Genomic DNA, 16451 nt, shown 5'->3' with positions numbered 1-16451 from the left:
CTGCAGAAAGGAGACAGAGCTGACGCTTCAGTAGCCGAACAGTTCGTGCCCGCTCCGCCCGTGTGTGGACTGCGGCTCTCTATCACGTTCCGTTGTACCGTGCAGTCTCCCACGGTCGGTACTCAACGCTGAGCACGTTTCCGCGCCTTCGGGTAGAGTCACACCGGTGCGGATCGCAGTAGACATCGACGGCGACGGAACACTCGAGCAGACAAACCTTGCTGCATTACATAATACCATGGTGTAGCCAACGATGTAAACAACCGCAGCGCATGTAAATATATCGCTTGCAGCAACCCAAAAGACGCCGAAAGTTTGCGGCGAGTTTGGTCCTCCATAACCAGTTGCCAACACTGGCCTCGTTTGAGCGAGCGTGGGATCGCTAAGGAGGGACATGCGTGTTGAAACAACTGTAACATGTAAAACGCTTCTTTTCGGGACGCATTTCTCAATTTTGCGTCGCTTCCTTGCAACGTGAGCACGGGACACGTGACGGTGCTTATCAGGGGAAATCTGTGCTAACCAGGACCGTCTCCCTGAAACCAAAGTTCTGTTGGGCGTGAAGGAGACACTAAGTCTTCTTTCTACTTTGAGGTTCCGCTGAACTCTCTCTCGTTTTCAGCTGTGGGTATGGCGTGTCCATGTCCTATTGATGCATGGAAATCGCACGGCCCACGCGTCTGCATCGGGTCTGAAAAACCGGTGAAGACACTGGACAAAAAATAACTTGAGACTGGTCTTTTCTACATTTGAGTTTACAAGCCGTACATGATCTCGTCTGAGCGGGCACTCTTTCCACTGTACGTTTTTCCAGGTGAAAGAGGAATGGGGAAGCCCGTGCTGGTTTGCCGAGGAATTTCCCCCTTCTCCGAGCGTCGGAAGGAGCGCTCTCCAGAGACCCAGGTGAGACCAGCAATTGCTGGTACCTTTGTGCACCACTTGCTTCACAAACCCGTGAAGAAACGTGCCTTTGCTTGCAGCTTCGAGGCGCGTGGCGCGGGAAATCATCACGCTGGAGAATACACGAGTGACGTGGAGTCAGGTAGACCATTTCTCTAGAATGTCTGCTACTGTTGTTCGTTTGTGCGTGCTGCTTCGTGCTATTCAGCGCCTTCGACGAATGCGTGTGGAGGTTTGCCTTTAGTCAGAAATCTCGAGTGATACAGCGCATGACTCTCCCCCGGTCAATGTTACTTCGTTTTTGAACACCTGGGGAACACGAATTGTTGCCTATGTGTGTCGTAACGCAACTCATTTCCACCTGTTTGAGTCCTTGTGGCGATCGTCCTTTGTGGTGACTCTCACAATTCCCATTTAACGCCGTACCAGAATTACAGTGTTTTCTTGCTCGTTTGCCGCCGTCTCTCTGTTTCCCACTCCGTGACGGTGCCAATGGCGGCCGCCCAGTTTTACCGAGTAACGTCAGGATTTCATGTTTTCCCGGAAACCACGTGTAACGCCGTTCCGTTAAAAACCGGTAGATAACGCTTCCGACCGGCACGATTGTCAAGGTTTCACAACCGGACAAAGCCGAGGGCGCGTACGTGCGTGTCACCGTCGGCATAGCCAAGTCAAAAATATAGTTGGGCAGCGATGCTGCAACTCCTGAAACGACGAGCCCCCGATGAAGCAAATGCGTAGAACGGAGATTGATTCAGCTTCAGTCTGCGTTCTGAATGTAATTAAGGATATTTCAATTATCTGCGGCCCACCGACAATGCCGCGTAGAGTATCACTTCTACCGGTGAGTCACCCGTTTTGTGACTTGGACTGGGCCGGTAGGATAAATTTTTCGCGTGCTCCAGAGGTAACCCAGTAGCAATTGTTTGTCTTGCGAAGCACACTGGAGAGGTTATCCGATCGATGTGATGTATCTACCACTGTTCGCTTTTCAGTTCACCTCCCCGGTTTTTTTCGGCTGCAACTATGAATATGTTCGGATGTATACCCGGGTTTGTGCGAACGCGCCTGTTTATTCAGTTATAATGTCATTGCATATCTACAGATACTGATCTGTGAATCCGCAATCGGCGTTCCATGGTCAGGAGCAAGTCGCCGGATCCAGAGCCCTGGAAGATACTTGAGTAATTCAACACGTCCAAGTATGGGAATTAGCTACCGAGCGTTGCACCGTCCGTCCAGATTGGTTTTCCATGGCGTCTGCCTTGCGTTCATTCCACCGACCTGTGTGTCTCTCACCGTGGTTTTCCCTGTCATCATTGCGCTGGTTTAAATCATGTTCCGTTACCGCCATGTTTTGTTATCTGGGATGACGTACGAACTGCCTTTCCCTCGGATGCTCCACATTTGAATACCGGGTCTTGTTAAAGGCATCCGACAAATCCGAGAGACGTTTTCTCTGTACGAGTCTTTCTTTTCTGGAGCGAGACGCTGTTCAAAATGCCAGGACACAATCAGTCGCAACGTCACAAGTGTCGTGAGGTTCCTGCTTCCAACCAGTATGAGGCAGATGAGTCCAGAGTTCATGTTCAGTCTGAGGACCACTGTCTCACCAACAGGCGCGTCAAAGTTGCACCGAGACAGGAAACTGGAAGGAAGCCTTCAGCATACTGCAGAAATCATGCATCTATTTGTTCCACCAGTAGGTCGCGTAACTCTGGTGGGGAAATACCACGTGCGCTGGCCTTCGATGTCCCCGAAGTTACAAAACACATCGGAGGCGAAGGAGGCGCAAGTGGTCCTGGAGCTCAGCGGGGAACGACGCAATTGCGTTTGCGTACCCGAGAGAATCGTAACCTGGACGACATTTTGACAAAGACAACAGGAACATACGAAGCCTCTTCATTAGCATATCGTATTTCGTTGTTGAAAATGGCACCACGGCGAGAGCTAGATGATGGCGGCAAAACACGAGTGAAGCCGTGGGAAGAAAACCAAAGAGTTTCTCTCTCAGGCTTCTTCCCCCGGTTTCCTGCCCGTTCGAAACTTAAAGAACTGAGCTCGTTGCTCCCCTTCCTTCTCTCCTTGTCGCTTCTTCGTGTTTTCTCTGTTTCCTTGAACGCCTGCCTCTCCCCTCTCTTTTCATGGCTCTCAACTCTTCTTTCTGCAATTCTAGTACGAATGAGAAGCATTCTGGCGATGTTTTCGAACAGGGGAGGAACTCAGCGCATCACTTCGCAGATCTCAGATATCGCTGGTCGCTCGCGTGGTTGTCCTGTCTTTCTCTGTTCGCTCCCTCGTTTCCAACCAGTCCTTTCTCTGCCATTCAGCAGTAGAGAAAGAGGCTACCTCCGGTTGTTCATGCCTTCGTCTACCATGTCCCTGTGCTTCTCCTCGTGGCGTTGGCTATCGCCTTGGAAGACCGAGGAGTCTTCGCTGGTGTCCTTCACGTCGTCGTTTCCCTGTAGGCCCTGCGGCTTTTGCGCTCGTCGTTTCTCCCCTCTTCGGCTTCTTTTCCGCCCTCTCGTCGTCCCCTGTCTTCTTTCCTTTTTCTCGCTCGCCAGCTCACCACCATCTCTGAGTCGGCTGCCGCGCTTTCCACCTTTTCTCCCTGTCGTGTCTGCTCAGCAGGCGGGTCCCGTATCTTTGTCTTCAATCAATGAAATTCTTTCTCTCGGAGAAAAAAAGCTCGTGGAACTAAGCATTAGAAACCCGTACCCGTACGATGGACAGTTGATTGTGACGGTCGACTCGGGAGAAGTTAGCCCGCCGGCCAAGGCCCAGACAGCGAGTTTCAACAACCACGGAGGTCTAGAAAAAGCGGATCTCACCAGTGAGGATTTGGTCGTATTGCTGCAACGGGAGAAGGTGGAAGAGGAAAGAAGAGCGTCCAAAGAGAGAAAGAAAAGCGAGAGAGAAGACACCCAGGGCGGGGGTCAGGATGAAACAACCGACGAGGACTGGCATTCTGCTTTCGTGGTCACCCCCGCTTCTCCAACAAATCGTAGGCAAGATGGAGAAAAGGAACGGCCCCTTCCGACGTCAGGTGCAAGTCTCAACTATTCTCCATTCCGTCCTTTCTCTTCGGCCGCATCTTTCTCGCGAGCGAATTCTCCGTATAACTCTGACCCGTCGTCGGGCTCTCCATGGTCCGTAGAAGACGATTCCTACGCCGATTCTTCGCCCTTTTCCCCTTTCCCCTCTCCGAGGCGCAGGGCGCGCGCGAACAAAAGTATCCCGGAAGATGAAGACGTTGAAGGAAAAGAAGTGTCGACGAAAGAAGAGGACGCCAGTGAAGATATAGAGCATACAGAAGAAGACGAAGCGAAGGAAGAAGGGGAACAAGAACCTGAGTGCGAAACAGATGAGGACGCCGAGGAGTCGCTCTGCACAGAAGACGGGTACTCAAGCGACACACAGAGCTCGGCGCCGGTGCGCCAAACGCAAAAACGAAGTACAAACGCGGACAATGACGGGACACGCTGGGCTGTTCGTGAACGGGGGAGTGGTAGTCCGGGGGATCTTGGTTCTTTGTCGTCTCCGAAGAAGTACTCAGGGCCGCCGGTTTCTCCAGCCCGACCGGATCTCCCGCCGCGCCTGGTCATTAAATTAAAAGAGGGCTCTCGTGCGCTAGAATTTGAAAGGAGAACGAGAGAGTTTCAACGGCAAAAATGGGTAGACCAGGGATTCGTGGAGCCAAATGCATACGGCGACACCAATGCAGCTGCTGGAATTAGTGTTACTGTGGATGACCCGTACGAAATCCAAAAACATTTGATAGGATTCTTCTCCTTTAACGAACAACAGGTACGCTCACACCAATACCGAACGAGCGCAAGACTCAGCGAGGAGCAGTGCTCTTCGGAGTAACCATTCGTGTGTACCTGCCGATGGGGGCATGTGTCTCGGGTGTGAAGAGGCGTAAAGTTGTCTACATTCAAACCACAAAGAATGACGAGCGTATATATCCTCGGATGGAAAGGGCAGTTTACCCCTCTTTCGTTCTCGCCCTATCCACGGCACACCTCTCAGAACATGTTTGTGCGCTTTTCCGCGTGCGAATTCTGTTGTTTGTGGTGCGATATCTGCGTTGTTGGCTGTCCTCGTCAGGCGGAACTCGTGTCGAGTCTGAGCCACCTGAAACAGCTGGATTTGCTGGTTCTCGACATCGAGGAGCCGCGAGTCCGTTACTCGTCAGAAACCGCGAAACTGAAAGACGCTTTCGCACAGGTTTCCGACGTCGACTTCGTGGAATTCGACGAAGTCGTCTACGCCCTGGACATCATCCCGAACGACCAGCTGTTCAGCCTCCAGTGGAACCTCTTTTATCCGCGGAACCGAATGGTTGATGTGAACGCGCCGCAGGCCTGGGAAGTCGTCGACCAGGTGCTGCAAGAGAGAAGAGAGCACGGAGAAATGGGCAGAGAAGACGAAGATTGGCAGGGGCGAGTTGTGGCGGTAATCGACACCGGCGTCAATTACCTTCATCCCGATCTAAAGAACCAAATGTGGGTCAACACCAAGGAACTCTACGGTGTCCCTGGAGTCGATGACGACGGTACGAGCAAAAAAGGGACAAGACGAAGCCAAGAATCCTATCCTTCCTCTTCCGTTTTTCGCGCGAGGAAGGATTTCCTTTTCGAAACACAACAACTGCCGTCTGGGTCAACACTCCAGGAATGAAAAGACTGGAGTCCACACATTGTATTCGCAGGCGCCATCACCAAAACACAGATGCACAGATGCTTACACACGAACGGGATATTCCGCCTGGACAGAGACTGCAGAAAATTCCCATCCGGGCACTGTTTCGGTGATGCACACGTGGACAGGTGTTGGCCATTTTACGGAGTTTTCAAAGGTCGCGCGTCGACTCCTCACAAAGTGTATGTGTCGTGTCCTTTGGCGAAAAGGATCGTGTAGACCACATGACGCTGCGTTGTCTTCACTTGCATTTCATTTTCGCGTTTCCCATTTTCTGTCCGCGATGACCGATGTCGCCGCACCATGGGAGGATTCTTGCAAAGGCTCGAAGAAGCCCCTTAGGAACACAGGAGCGGATCGGCTGCCGTCGAGACACAAAGGCTTCTCCCTTATTCCTTCCCGTCTGGCAATCTTTTGGGGCCCACAGGACAGGGCTCTTTGACAGTGTATTACCGATTTCAACCGTGCGTCTCCGCCCCTTCTCTGTTCTCTAGGCAATGGGTACGTCGACGACATCTACGGTTACGACTTCGTCAACGACCACGGAGACCCTATGGACCGCGACGGCCACGGAACGCACTGCGCCGGAATCATTGGAGCTCAGGCAAACAACGGACTGGGGATTGCGGGAATCAACTCGCGAACCCGCATCATGGCTCTGAAATTCATGGAGGGAGAAACCGGTACTCAACACACACCTACGTATCTACATATAGTTCTATATCGATTATACGTATCTGAGTCTGTCGGCAGTGACTATATATATATATATATATATACATATATATCGGAGAAACGGGCTTAGACTCAACATTCCCCGCCGGAGAGGAACACAGCAGTTGAGGAAAGACGTCAAACTCTACTCTTGATGCCGATCTACGTTTCTCTGTCTCCACAGATATATACATATATATGTATATATGTAGGTATGTATAATCTTTTCTTGAGATTGGGTGTTGTTTTTGTTACTGTATTTTTTCTCTGTTTCCTGTGTTGCTTTTTCTTTTCTGCTTGCAGGTTATGTGTCAGATGCGGCGCGGTCGTTGGACTACGCGATTCAGAACGGGGCGTCAATCAGCTCAAATTCTTGGGGGAATGCGTCTCGGCTGCCGCGCACGATGATTGAGGCCGTCCACCGGTCTGCAGAGAAGAACATGCTTTTTGTGACAGCGTCTGGCAACGCGAGCGGAATGGATTCTCCGGCCTCTGGAGGCTTCGAGAAACGCGACGAAAACCGACTGGGGCGCGATCTCGACGAGGCGCCGCTCTATCCGGCAGCTCTTTCCAACAGCAACGTCTTGACAGTTGGTGCAGTAGGGCAGGGCGGCGAGCTCGCGTCCTTCTCGCATTTCGGAAAGAGAACGGTCGATCTCGCCGCTCCAGGCATGAACATCTTCAGCACTTGGTTGCTGGACTCGTACGAATACAAAGACGGGACATCCCAGGCCTGTCCGCTCGTCGCGGGAGTTGCTTCCCTCTTGTGGACGATGAAGCCTGAAGCCAGCTTTGAAGAAATTCGCAGAATCCTCGTCGCCTCCTCCAAACGTCTGCCCACGATTCAACAAACCATTGCTCACGGGCTGGTTGACGCTTACGCTGCCGTCATGGTAGGCTCGTGATCTCGGATTCTGAAGCTTCTCCTATATGCAAATGCACATGTCAGTGCGTAGGTGTGGATAGACACGCGCAAAGGCTTTAGGTTGACTGCCCTCTATAGATGTGGCTATGCCGTCTCTAGACCCACACGCACTCAACTGCACACCTGAAAGAAATTGATAGACACGCGTGCAGGAGGGGTCTGCGCTTCAGTCCAACTGTGGGTAGGCACCTAATTGACGTTCCACAGTTGGGAAAGAAAAGAGCCACCGCTTCGCAAAGACGCCTTACCCTCCAACAAACCCTGCAGACCTGCCGGTCGACACACAGATGCAAATCTACTCACTTTCGCATACATGCAGATGGACAGACACACACATAGCGATATCTGTACGCGCATGCACAAGTGGCAAATATATATATATATATATATATATATTTATTTATATTTGTATGTTTGTGTAGAGAGATATGAGAAGGCTGAGACCATGACGGAGGGTTGCGCAGTGGAGGGCTGTCCCTCCCGCGTTTTCCACACTGTTTTTGGTTGATTCGTTCGTAGTTTCCTCTGTCCCTCACGAGTTTTTCGTTTGTTTTTCGCCGCACGCTCAGGCTCCTTCCCAGCTTGAGGCCCTGGACCTCGCGGCAGATTTTGCCCATTTTGTCGTTTTTTTTCTGCCTCTCTGCTGCGCGTTTTCCTGTTCTACGCAGACACTGAAGGATACACTCGGCCAATGGATCGCAGTGAACGCTCCATCCACGCTGCCACAGCACAGCACAGCGAAGGTTTCCGTGGATATTCGGGGCAAGCAAAACGGCTTCTATCGGTGAGATCAAGTTTTCTCCCGTCAGAGGTTTTATCTTCTGCAGTTTGTTGACCTTCTCCCTTTCCGTTAGGCATGCGTTTCGTTTCCGCAGTCTCCGTATGCTTCCCTTTCCTCTTCCATATCGTTCTCGGGAGTGTTTCCCTACTTCATCTTCGTTTTCCACTTCTTGCCTACCTTTCTCCTCCCTGCTCCCCTGCGTGGCCTTTCCTAAGCGCCTACCCGGCTCAAAGTCACTGTATAGCTGTGGTAGCTTCTGCTCTAACCCTTCCACTTCTCTTTCCAGTTCGCGCCCCCGTTGCTCATTTCGCCGTGTCAATTCCCCCCGCCCTCTTCAGATTTCGATCGCTCCACGCTACCTGCCGCCTCGCACTTTGCGGTGCAATCGCGATGAGGCCTCTGCACAGAGAGGAGCCGGGCGTCGGGGCACTTCCAGGGCGTGTCCAGGGACTTTCACCACTTTCCTGCGCAGCGTCTCTCCCCACAATCCGCTTCTCCAAAATCTTCTTTTTTGGGGAATTCCATCGACTCCATCATGTCTCTCCAGTTGGTTTTGTTTCTTCTGTGTCGGCTCTGTCTCTGTTTTCGCTGCTGTCTCTGTTTTCGCTTTGAGGCCTCTCTGTTGTCTCCTCGCGTTTGCTTTGCTGCAGGTCACAGCTTCGGCTGTTGGCGAACTACCAAGGAACTCCGATCACCCTGGCGACTGTGCCGATTCGCCTGCAAGTTGCCGAGTCCCCGATCCTCGAATTCCCTCCGATGCTGGTTCTAGATCCCGTCGTGAGAAACCTAAACTCGCTTCCTGTCGTCCTTCCGGTTCGTGTCCCCGTCGATCAGGGCCCTGTACTCCTCAAAGTCGTGAAGATCGACGCCACAACGCCCTCGACCTTCTTCCACCTCGCTTCCGGCGACGAAATCAGGATTGAGAAGACAAGGCCACTCTCTCCCATCAAGGTCGGATCCTAACCCCCGAAAGGGGAGACAGCCTTCGACACTCTCTCTCCACTTCAGGCGAAACACATCTGTCGTCTCCACGTGCATGTGTGCGTGAAACGTTTTCGTGGGGTGCCTGTTGAGCGGTGCTGAGCATCGGGAGCGCTGGATAAAGGATATGAGGGCTTGTAGTTTCTCCTGGTCGTTGAGGAAGGGATGACGCACACTTGACCACAATAGACAGCTACCCTGGGAGGCAGGAGCGAAACCAGAGGAAGAAACAAGGGTGTTCTAAACCCTTGTTTCTTTTCTGTTTCCCAAAACGCTCTCGGATTCTCGATGCGCACCACGCGTTTGCTCTCCTCCCTGTCTTTCGTTCTTCACAACAGGCCGGGTCTCTTCTGGCAATTCTATATTGTGTATTTCCTGCTTCGGGTGCATGTGGTGTGAATCGAAATCGTTTTCGCATCGCCTTCGGCCGCTAGTTTGTTCTTCAATGCTTTCGATGTTCCCGCATAGGGAATCCGTTCTCTCCATCTCTTATGGTCCCACTGCACGTCTCTCGGCGGTGGATTTCTCTTCCTTCCTCACATCGAGTCTCTCCCTGATATCCGCAACGGTTCGCTTGTTGCACTTCGTTTTTATCTTTACTTCCTCCTCTTTATTCTGGACTAAGGCGCTGCGCCCCGTCTGCGCACATTCGCACTTCTTGCTTCTTCTTTCGCCATCTCCCTCGCTCCTGTTTTCCACTTCCAGTCGTTCCCTGCCCGTCGGTCTGTTGCATCTCTTCCCTCAGGTCGGCTGTCGCATGTCTTCTCTCGGCACAGAAGACGGCATTCTCACTTTGCGTGCCCGCCTGGACAACGACACTGCTCCGTCCTCTCCCCCAGTCCAGCGTACGTACACCGTGCGGCTTCGGTGCGTGGCCATTGACGTGCGCGTCGAGCCGGCCTTCCTGGATCTGGCGGTGCCTGCAAACAGCGCGCGAAAACAGGAACTTCTGATAGAGAAAGGGGAGCGTCTTGTTCAGCGGGAAGTTCGATACTCTGTCGAATTCATCTCGCTGCTGGGAAACCGGGACGCCGGCGAAGAAGAGACTGGCCAGATGCCCGGAATTCCGAAGGAACCCGGTTTCGAGCGACTCCGGGGATCCTCTGAGTCGGGTTTCGACACCTCCAGCGGTTCGCCTTCTGACAGAAACTCGCGCTTTCCCCCGAATGACTACGAGAGAAAACGCGAGTGGGAAAGAACTGCCGGAAGAGGAAGATGGAATGGTGAGAAAGGCGAAAATGAGGCGACCGGAAGCTCAGACACTTATGCGTACCTCGTCAGTGGAGCAGAACCACCACCTGGTCTCCCTCCTGTGAAATACCAATGGTAAGAAAGAGAGAATCTGGAAACGCAGCTTTTAATAAACAGAAGTCTTCAGAGAAAAACGCCACACTCCATCTCGAGCCCCATTGGCGTCTCTATTTATAGTCCTCTCGATAGTTCTTTGTGTGCATATTTCTCTGCACAGCTCTCCAAATAGGTTACATATCCATATTTCTTCATAGTTTTCCCCGTGTTTGTTCGACACACCTTTTCTACCTGAGGACGCTGTACATACAGGTCTCCATAGACGCCCCAGGCTCTTTCTCAATGCACGCGTGCAACGAGGGTTTTGTCTCGCTTGCCCTCTGTGAAGTTTTATTTCCACTTCTACACAAAGTTCTATGGAGAGTCGTAAATCGGAATCCTCCGTAGCCTTGATGGCAGTTGCCCGATGGGCCGAGAACAGAGGGTGTGTGCACAGAATTGCTGTTTTTTCTAGAGGCTCCATCTCTGTGTGTATACCGAACTCCTCCTTCCTTTGTCTCTCTGCTGCTTCATCTGCTTCCTGATTTATCTAGCCGGCATTCGCCTGTCGACTGACGGATCCCCAACCCTCAAACGCTATGCTGGTCTTTTAGAGGCACGTACATGCATGCGTATGCATGCAAACGTGTCTGAGTCTATGCATGAACCTATGTATCCACTAGCGCACATCTCCATATGCATGCGTTGTGCATGCACACCACTATATATATATATATATATATGGGAGCTCCCTGTTTTGCGCCTTGTTTAGAACCCGTCGTTGATGCCGCCTGCTTGTTCCTCGGTTCTCGTTTATTCGCACGCGTTCTTGTTGAGGGGTGCACTCTGTTCCTTTCGACTTTTCTTCCTTTTCCAGGAATGACATCAGCTTGTCAGGCCAGCCGCTCTTCGGCGCGGGGCGTCTCACGCGCCTGCGGCGGGTGACTCTCTCGTTCGATTTCCCTTTCTGGGGGTCGTCGTTTCGGCAGCTCTTTGTCTCTCCCACGGGGTTCGCGTCCGTGGAAAACCCGCCAGGAATGGATCTCTTCAGAGCGCCCGGGATGCCGGATCAAGAGGCGCCGAATGGGGTACGAAGAAAGAGCCGTTTGCTTGTGCTTGCGTGTGTGTTGCGAGAAACCGGGAACACTTCCGTTCTTCCTGTCCATGTCATTCACTGTGAAAACGACCTCTCTGGTGGAATGGCCTATTGCCATATATATATATATATATATATATATATATATATGGATACGTGCACGCACATACCCCTACATATACATGCAAATATGTGTATGTATATACATAACATTTCGTATATATGTAAATATACATTGGTACAACAGATATGCACATATCGTTAAAGGCCACCGTTTGTTTTCTTTCGCTGTCGATTAGGGTTTTGAATCTCGTTTTCTGCATGGGTGACACGTCTCGAAGGGGACGTGTTATCCCTGCTTCTCGGCGCGTCGCTCGCTGGCATTCCGGTGTCGGTGTCGCGGGAGTATCAGCGGTTTCTCCTCCACCACTAGCAAGGCGTTCTGCACAGCTGTGCGAGCCTGAGCTACCGCGCCGAGACGCACCAGTTAGACACTCTCGGGAGGTTTCTCTTTTTCTTTTCTCCGGTCGTTTCCTGTGTTTTTTATGTGTTCTCCTTCTTCCTTCTTTTCTCGTGTTCTTCCTGTCCTCCCTCGCCCTGTTCTCTTTTGTTGTCTCATTCTTCCCTCGCTCTCGCCCGTTTCTCGCTCCAGGTTCTCGCGCCGCTGTGGATGGATTTCCCGCCTGCGGACGCGCCGAACTCGAACGTCTTCTTCCAGACGTGGCAAGACCGCGCAATCGTCCAGTGGGAAAACGTCCACTTGCGAAAACGCTCCTTTCAGCGCTCAGGCACCCCCACACCGGGGACGACTTTCCAGCTCGTGCTGCACTCGAGCGGCCGCATTCTCTTCTACTACAAAACCGTGACTCCCACCTACACGCCTAGAGACTGGGCAGCCGCAGTGGTGAGGGAAAAAAAGAAACAAAAACGAGCAAGGGACGAGAATGGCCCTGCCCCGGCAGACCTGGAAATCCTCGAGAGGCAAGGGGCTTCTCAGTAGAGCTGGTGTCGTTACACCGGAATGAGTGTCTCTTCACCAGAGAAAGGTCGAAATAAAACGAAAACGAAACCAGAGCGCGGGAAGCAGAGAGAGAGGGAAGAGGGGGGAGAGAAAAGGGAGAGGAGAGAAAAGGGAGAGGAGAGAAAAAAGGAGAGGAGAGAAAAAAGAGACGGAACAAAGAGGGAAGCTGGAGGGCAATGGTGGAGAGAGGACGCCGCGGGGTGGTCTTCCCACCTCCAACTCCTGTTCTCGTTCGCTTCGTCTCAGAACCTGCGTTTGGGTCTACTGAGTTGTGGAGTCTTGGTAGCGAGAGAAAATACCCCCTTTCGATGTCTGCCTTTTGTCTCCCTGCTTGCCTTTTTCTCGTCGGCTTTCGTGATAAGTGTCTCTACGGTTTTCCCCTTCTCCTCTCGTCTCGTCCACTTCCCCCATCGTTTCGCGGTGCGTTGTTTCCTTGCGCCAGTCGACGTTTCGCACTTTTCCCTGTCCGTTTGCTCGAAAAAGTTGCTTATGTTGCACGTGCGTGTGCCTCTGCAGATGGGAATCGAGAGTCTCGACGGTCTCGCGGCCACGAAGATCCTCGAGGGCGGTCCCCAGTCGGCGACGGCCGTGCTTCTCTACCCACAGTCGATGCTGTCTTCTCGCGCGTCTTCTCTCGGGTCTTCTGGGCTGCGAAGGGAGGCTTCGTCCCGTGGCCCACTAACTTTCGTCGTTTCTTCTCGCGCCTCTGCGGAGCGGAACTTGCAGCTCCAGCACGAGTCAGGCGTCATGGAGTTTACTTCTTCCCACGCGCGCGTCTCATTCAACGTCGACACAAAGGGGTACAAGGCGGGGGACTCTGTACTCGGGTACTTCATCATTACCGCCATGTACCTTGACGCGTCCTTGAACAAAGTGGCGGGTTCGGGTGTCGTCTTCCTATCGATCAAGGTGGAGACGCCCGAGGAATTAGCGCCTGGACCGTCGAGCCTCGGGACGGGGAGGGCCGCACACGGGCGAGGCGGAATCGGGGACGCGACGCAGTGCCCGATTTCCGACGCCCTTGACGAAGAGAAATGGCGAGCCCTCTTGGACGCGTTCGTGCGCCTCCCACAAGCGACGCTCTTTGGCGCTGGAGAGATCGGGAAGCCTGTCCGCGTCTCTCTCGGCCAGTGTGCAGTGATGTGCCTGGAGGATACCGCCTGCCACCGCTTCAGCTTCAACTGGATAAAGACGGAGTGTGTGAGGTACCTTGGAGACGATGACGCAAAATGGAGACCAATCAGTCCCGCCGCGACTCAGCAAAGACACGGCGACACCCTCAGCCCCAAAGACGCGGAAGGCAGACACAGGAACCCCGTTGTTCAGACTGTCGTGGACAGGTGAGCAAAGAAAAAGAGCGAGGCGTGGCGAGGTCCGCGAGAGAAACCCTTGATGCTGCCTCGATGAAGAGAAATACCCCGAGACGACAGAGTGACAGGGCTCGAGGCTGCAGTCTCCAGCGAGAAAGCTGTACGAGTTTTTCAAGACAAGCACGTCAGACAAGGTTGTGACACACCACAAACATGTGTGAAGACACTACCGAGACCGAAAGATAGGTGTGCATACTTGTAGATGTGCCTCAAGGAGGAGAAATATATATATATATATATATACATTTGAATACTTTGCTCCAACTCGTTATAGTGGGCGCTGTGTGTGTATTTCGTGCGCGTTTTGAATTCGCAAACTTACGGAAGGAGACTCGGGGGTTGCGTTTTCGTTCGCGAGAGAAGTCGGTCGGATGTTTCGTGGGAAGTGGAGAGCTGTGAGTCCATGCGTGTTGTCTCTCTCATCTCGGTCTCCGCAGCTGGACAGATCTTTTTGAGCGCCGAGATCAGGCGAATAGGCACCCTTTCGCGCCGCAGCCGCCGCAACCGCCGCAGCCGCCGCAACCGCCGCAGCCGCCTCAGCCGCCTCAGCCGCTTTCGTTCTACCCTTACGGCCCCATGCCTCCTCCGTACATGCCTGGCCCGCCTCCTGCGTTGCCCTACGCCCCTGCGTCGCCCTACGCTCCTGCGTCGCCTGCGTATCCGCCGCTGCCGCCTGGGTTGGGACCTCCCGCCACGCCTCCTGGACGCCTGCAACCTCCAGAGATGCCTCGCCAAGCCGCTTCTCCATATCCACTGCCTCCGGCAGAGGAACCCAAACAGGGTTCCGTCACTTCCTCGTCTTCTGCTTCTCCTTCTCACTCTGCATCTGCTTCTTCTACCTCCTCGCCTTCTCCCTCTTTGCCGGCGCCGCCCTCTCCTTCGCCCCCTTCGGCCCCTTCGCCCTCTCCTCCCGGTGAAGGGAGCGGCAGGAGTGAATCGCGATCGCAGAAGCAAGATGGCGACCCAGAGACGCCTCGGCCCGCATTTGAAGAAGCGCCGAAACCGCCTCCCCCCCCCGGCAGCAATCGCCCCCCGCCAAGGCCTGTGCCCGCACCGAGGCTTCCTCCAGGACGAGCGCCTTATCCGCCTCCTCCATTCGCTCAGCGTCGCCCGCCCGTGTCTTCGCCCATGCCTCGGCCGCCTCGGCCTGGAGTGCAAGACGGCTCGCCGCCTGGACCGTACCCTCCCGGTGCGCCTCCGTTTCCTCCGCAGCCGTACGGCTACCCGCCTCCGGGGCCTCCACCAGCGGAGGCGTATCCGCCTTACCTTCCTCCCTACTATCCTCCGTCGCCCTATTTCTTGCCTCCTCCACCTTCTCCCGCAGGCTACGGCAATCCTCCGCAGCCTGCGCTTTCCCCCGGAGGCGACGCGTAGGGCTTTCCAGTGCGCGTCTTATCGAGCTCGCAAGACCGATCGCTCGCGCATCCGCACTTGCCTCGGTTTCTTTCAATGGGCACGACGTCCTGACACCGTTCTCTTGCCTTCTGTTAGACTTCTTCCCTCCTCTTCCAGGCAGCTGCTTCTGTCTTTTCGCGTCCTGGGAGGCGCTCCGCGGACAGGTCGGACTGGGGATAGAGTTGGGCGCGCTCCAGAGGAAAAAGGACAGCGAGGCTCTGGACAGGACAACGACAGCGAAGTAAATGGGAAAGAAGGGAAATGTCAACGTACCTGAGGAAGGAAGGGGAAGGCAGGGGCAACCCTTCAAATGTTGCGCCTTCTCACGCCTACCTTTTTCTTATCGACGTGCTAAAGCAGGCACCACCAGAGCGTCTCTCTCTCTGGATGGCGCGCGAAACCGGAAGAGATGTCCTTGGAGTGTCCCTATGGGTTCGCCCTCAAGATACAGAAAGCGGGTTCTTCAGGCACCAGGGCCCCAAGGCGGGGAAAGGTATCTTTTACCCCCTTTAAAAACCACATAATTTCCTGCGCTTGTTCTCTTCGTCATGATCTGCATGTGCACATTTAGGCAAGTGTAAACACAACTAGTTAACCGTATACATATATTTGTAGATCGATAGGTGTCTACGACAACGCTGCGTCTTTTGCTTGCTGTAACAGGCAATGTCTCCTTTCTCGCGCATTCCCTCTGTTTCGGTTGTATGTCCACTTCGCAAGAGCGAAGCGGTGGGGTAGTGGGGATTATGAAATGCTTCTTAGGTTCCCGTTGCCTTTGTGTCCCTCCACCGCTGGGCCACCACCGGGAATTTCCCAGGAACGATCAGACCTGGCAGGTGTCGAAGACAGAAATGACTTCGTAGCCTTCACTTGTGCTGTTTTCTCTCTATTGGTTTTATGCCGGAAATGGCTGATTTCCGTCACCAGCTGGGAGCTAGGAAACGCGCACCTCAGGAGCTTCGTCAGTTCTCTCTGCTCTCTCTTCGATAAAGCCTTACCTCTGCGAAAAAAATGTTGTTCTTCCTTTCCTCTTATCTCCTTCAGGCTGTGCACCCTCAGAGTCTGTCATTACAAAGCCGTCGGGATTTAGCCCGTTTGGGCAGTGTAAGAGTGCCTCCACAGTTCTGTGTAAGAGTGCCTCCACGGTTCTGTGTAAGAGGATCTCCTGATCTGTGTACACGACAGGCTTTCAGTCCCTTGGGTTGCGGTTTTTCTGAACGCGAGAGAACTTTTAGCATTTGCACAGACCGAGGACGGACGCTGGGAATGTGACCCCG

The 16451-nt window shown here is 53.4% G+C and overlaps 1 protein-coding gene across 1 annotated transcript; it reads left to right on the top strand.

The window, feature by feature from the left end:
- Positions 1-2461: 2461 nt before the first annotated feature.
- Positions 2462-15153, top strand: NCLIV_005250 (putative subtilisin-like serine protease; the record flags this gene model as incomplete). Its single annotated transcript, XM_003880035.1, has 12 exons — positions 2462-2602; positions 3529-4707; positions 5011-5458; positions 6099-6287; positions 6622-7211; positions 7912-8027; positions 8675-8975; positions 9751-10331; positions 11170-11380; positions 12041-12292; positions 12926-13749; positions 14217-15153. 12 exons carry the CDS (start codon positions 2462-2464, stop codon positions 15151-15153), a joined length of 5769 nt encoding a protein of 1922 aa, XP_003880084.1.
- Between the last annotated feature and the right edge of the window lie 1298 nt (positions 15154-16451).

Source organism: Neospora caninum, chromosome II (genome assembly GCF_000208865.1).
Source record: "Neospora caninum Liverpool complete genome, chromosome II".
Classification (NCBI taxonomy): domain Eukaryota; phylum Apicomplexa; class Conoidasida; order Eucoccidiorida; family Sarcocystidae; genus Neospora; species Neospora caninum.
This window is presented reverse-complemented; position numbering and strand designations above follow the sequence as displayed.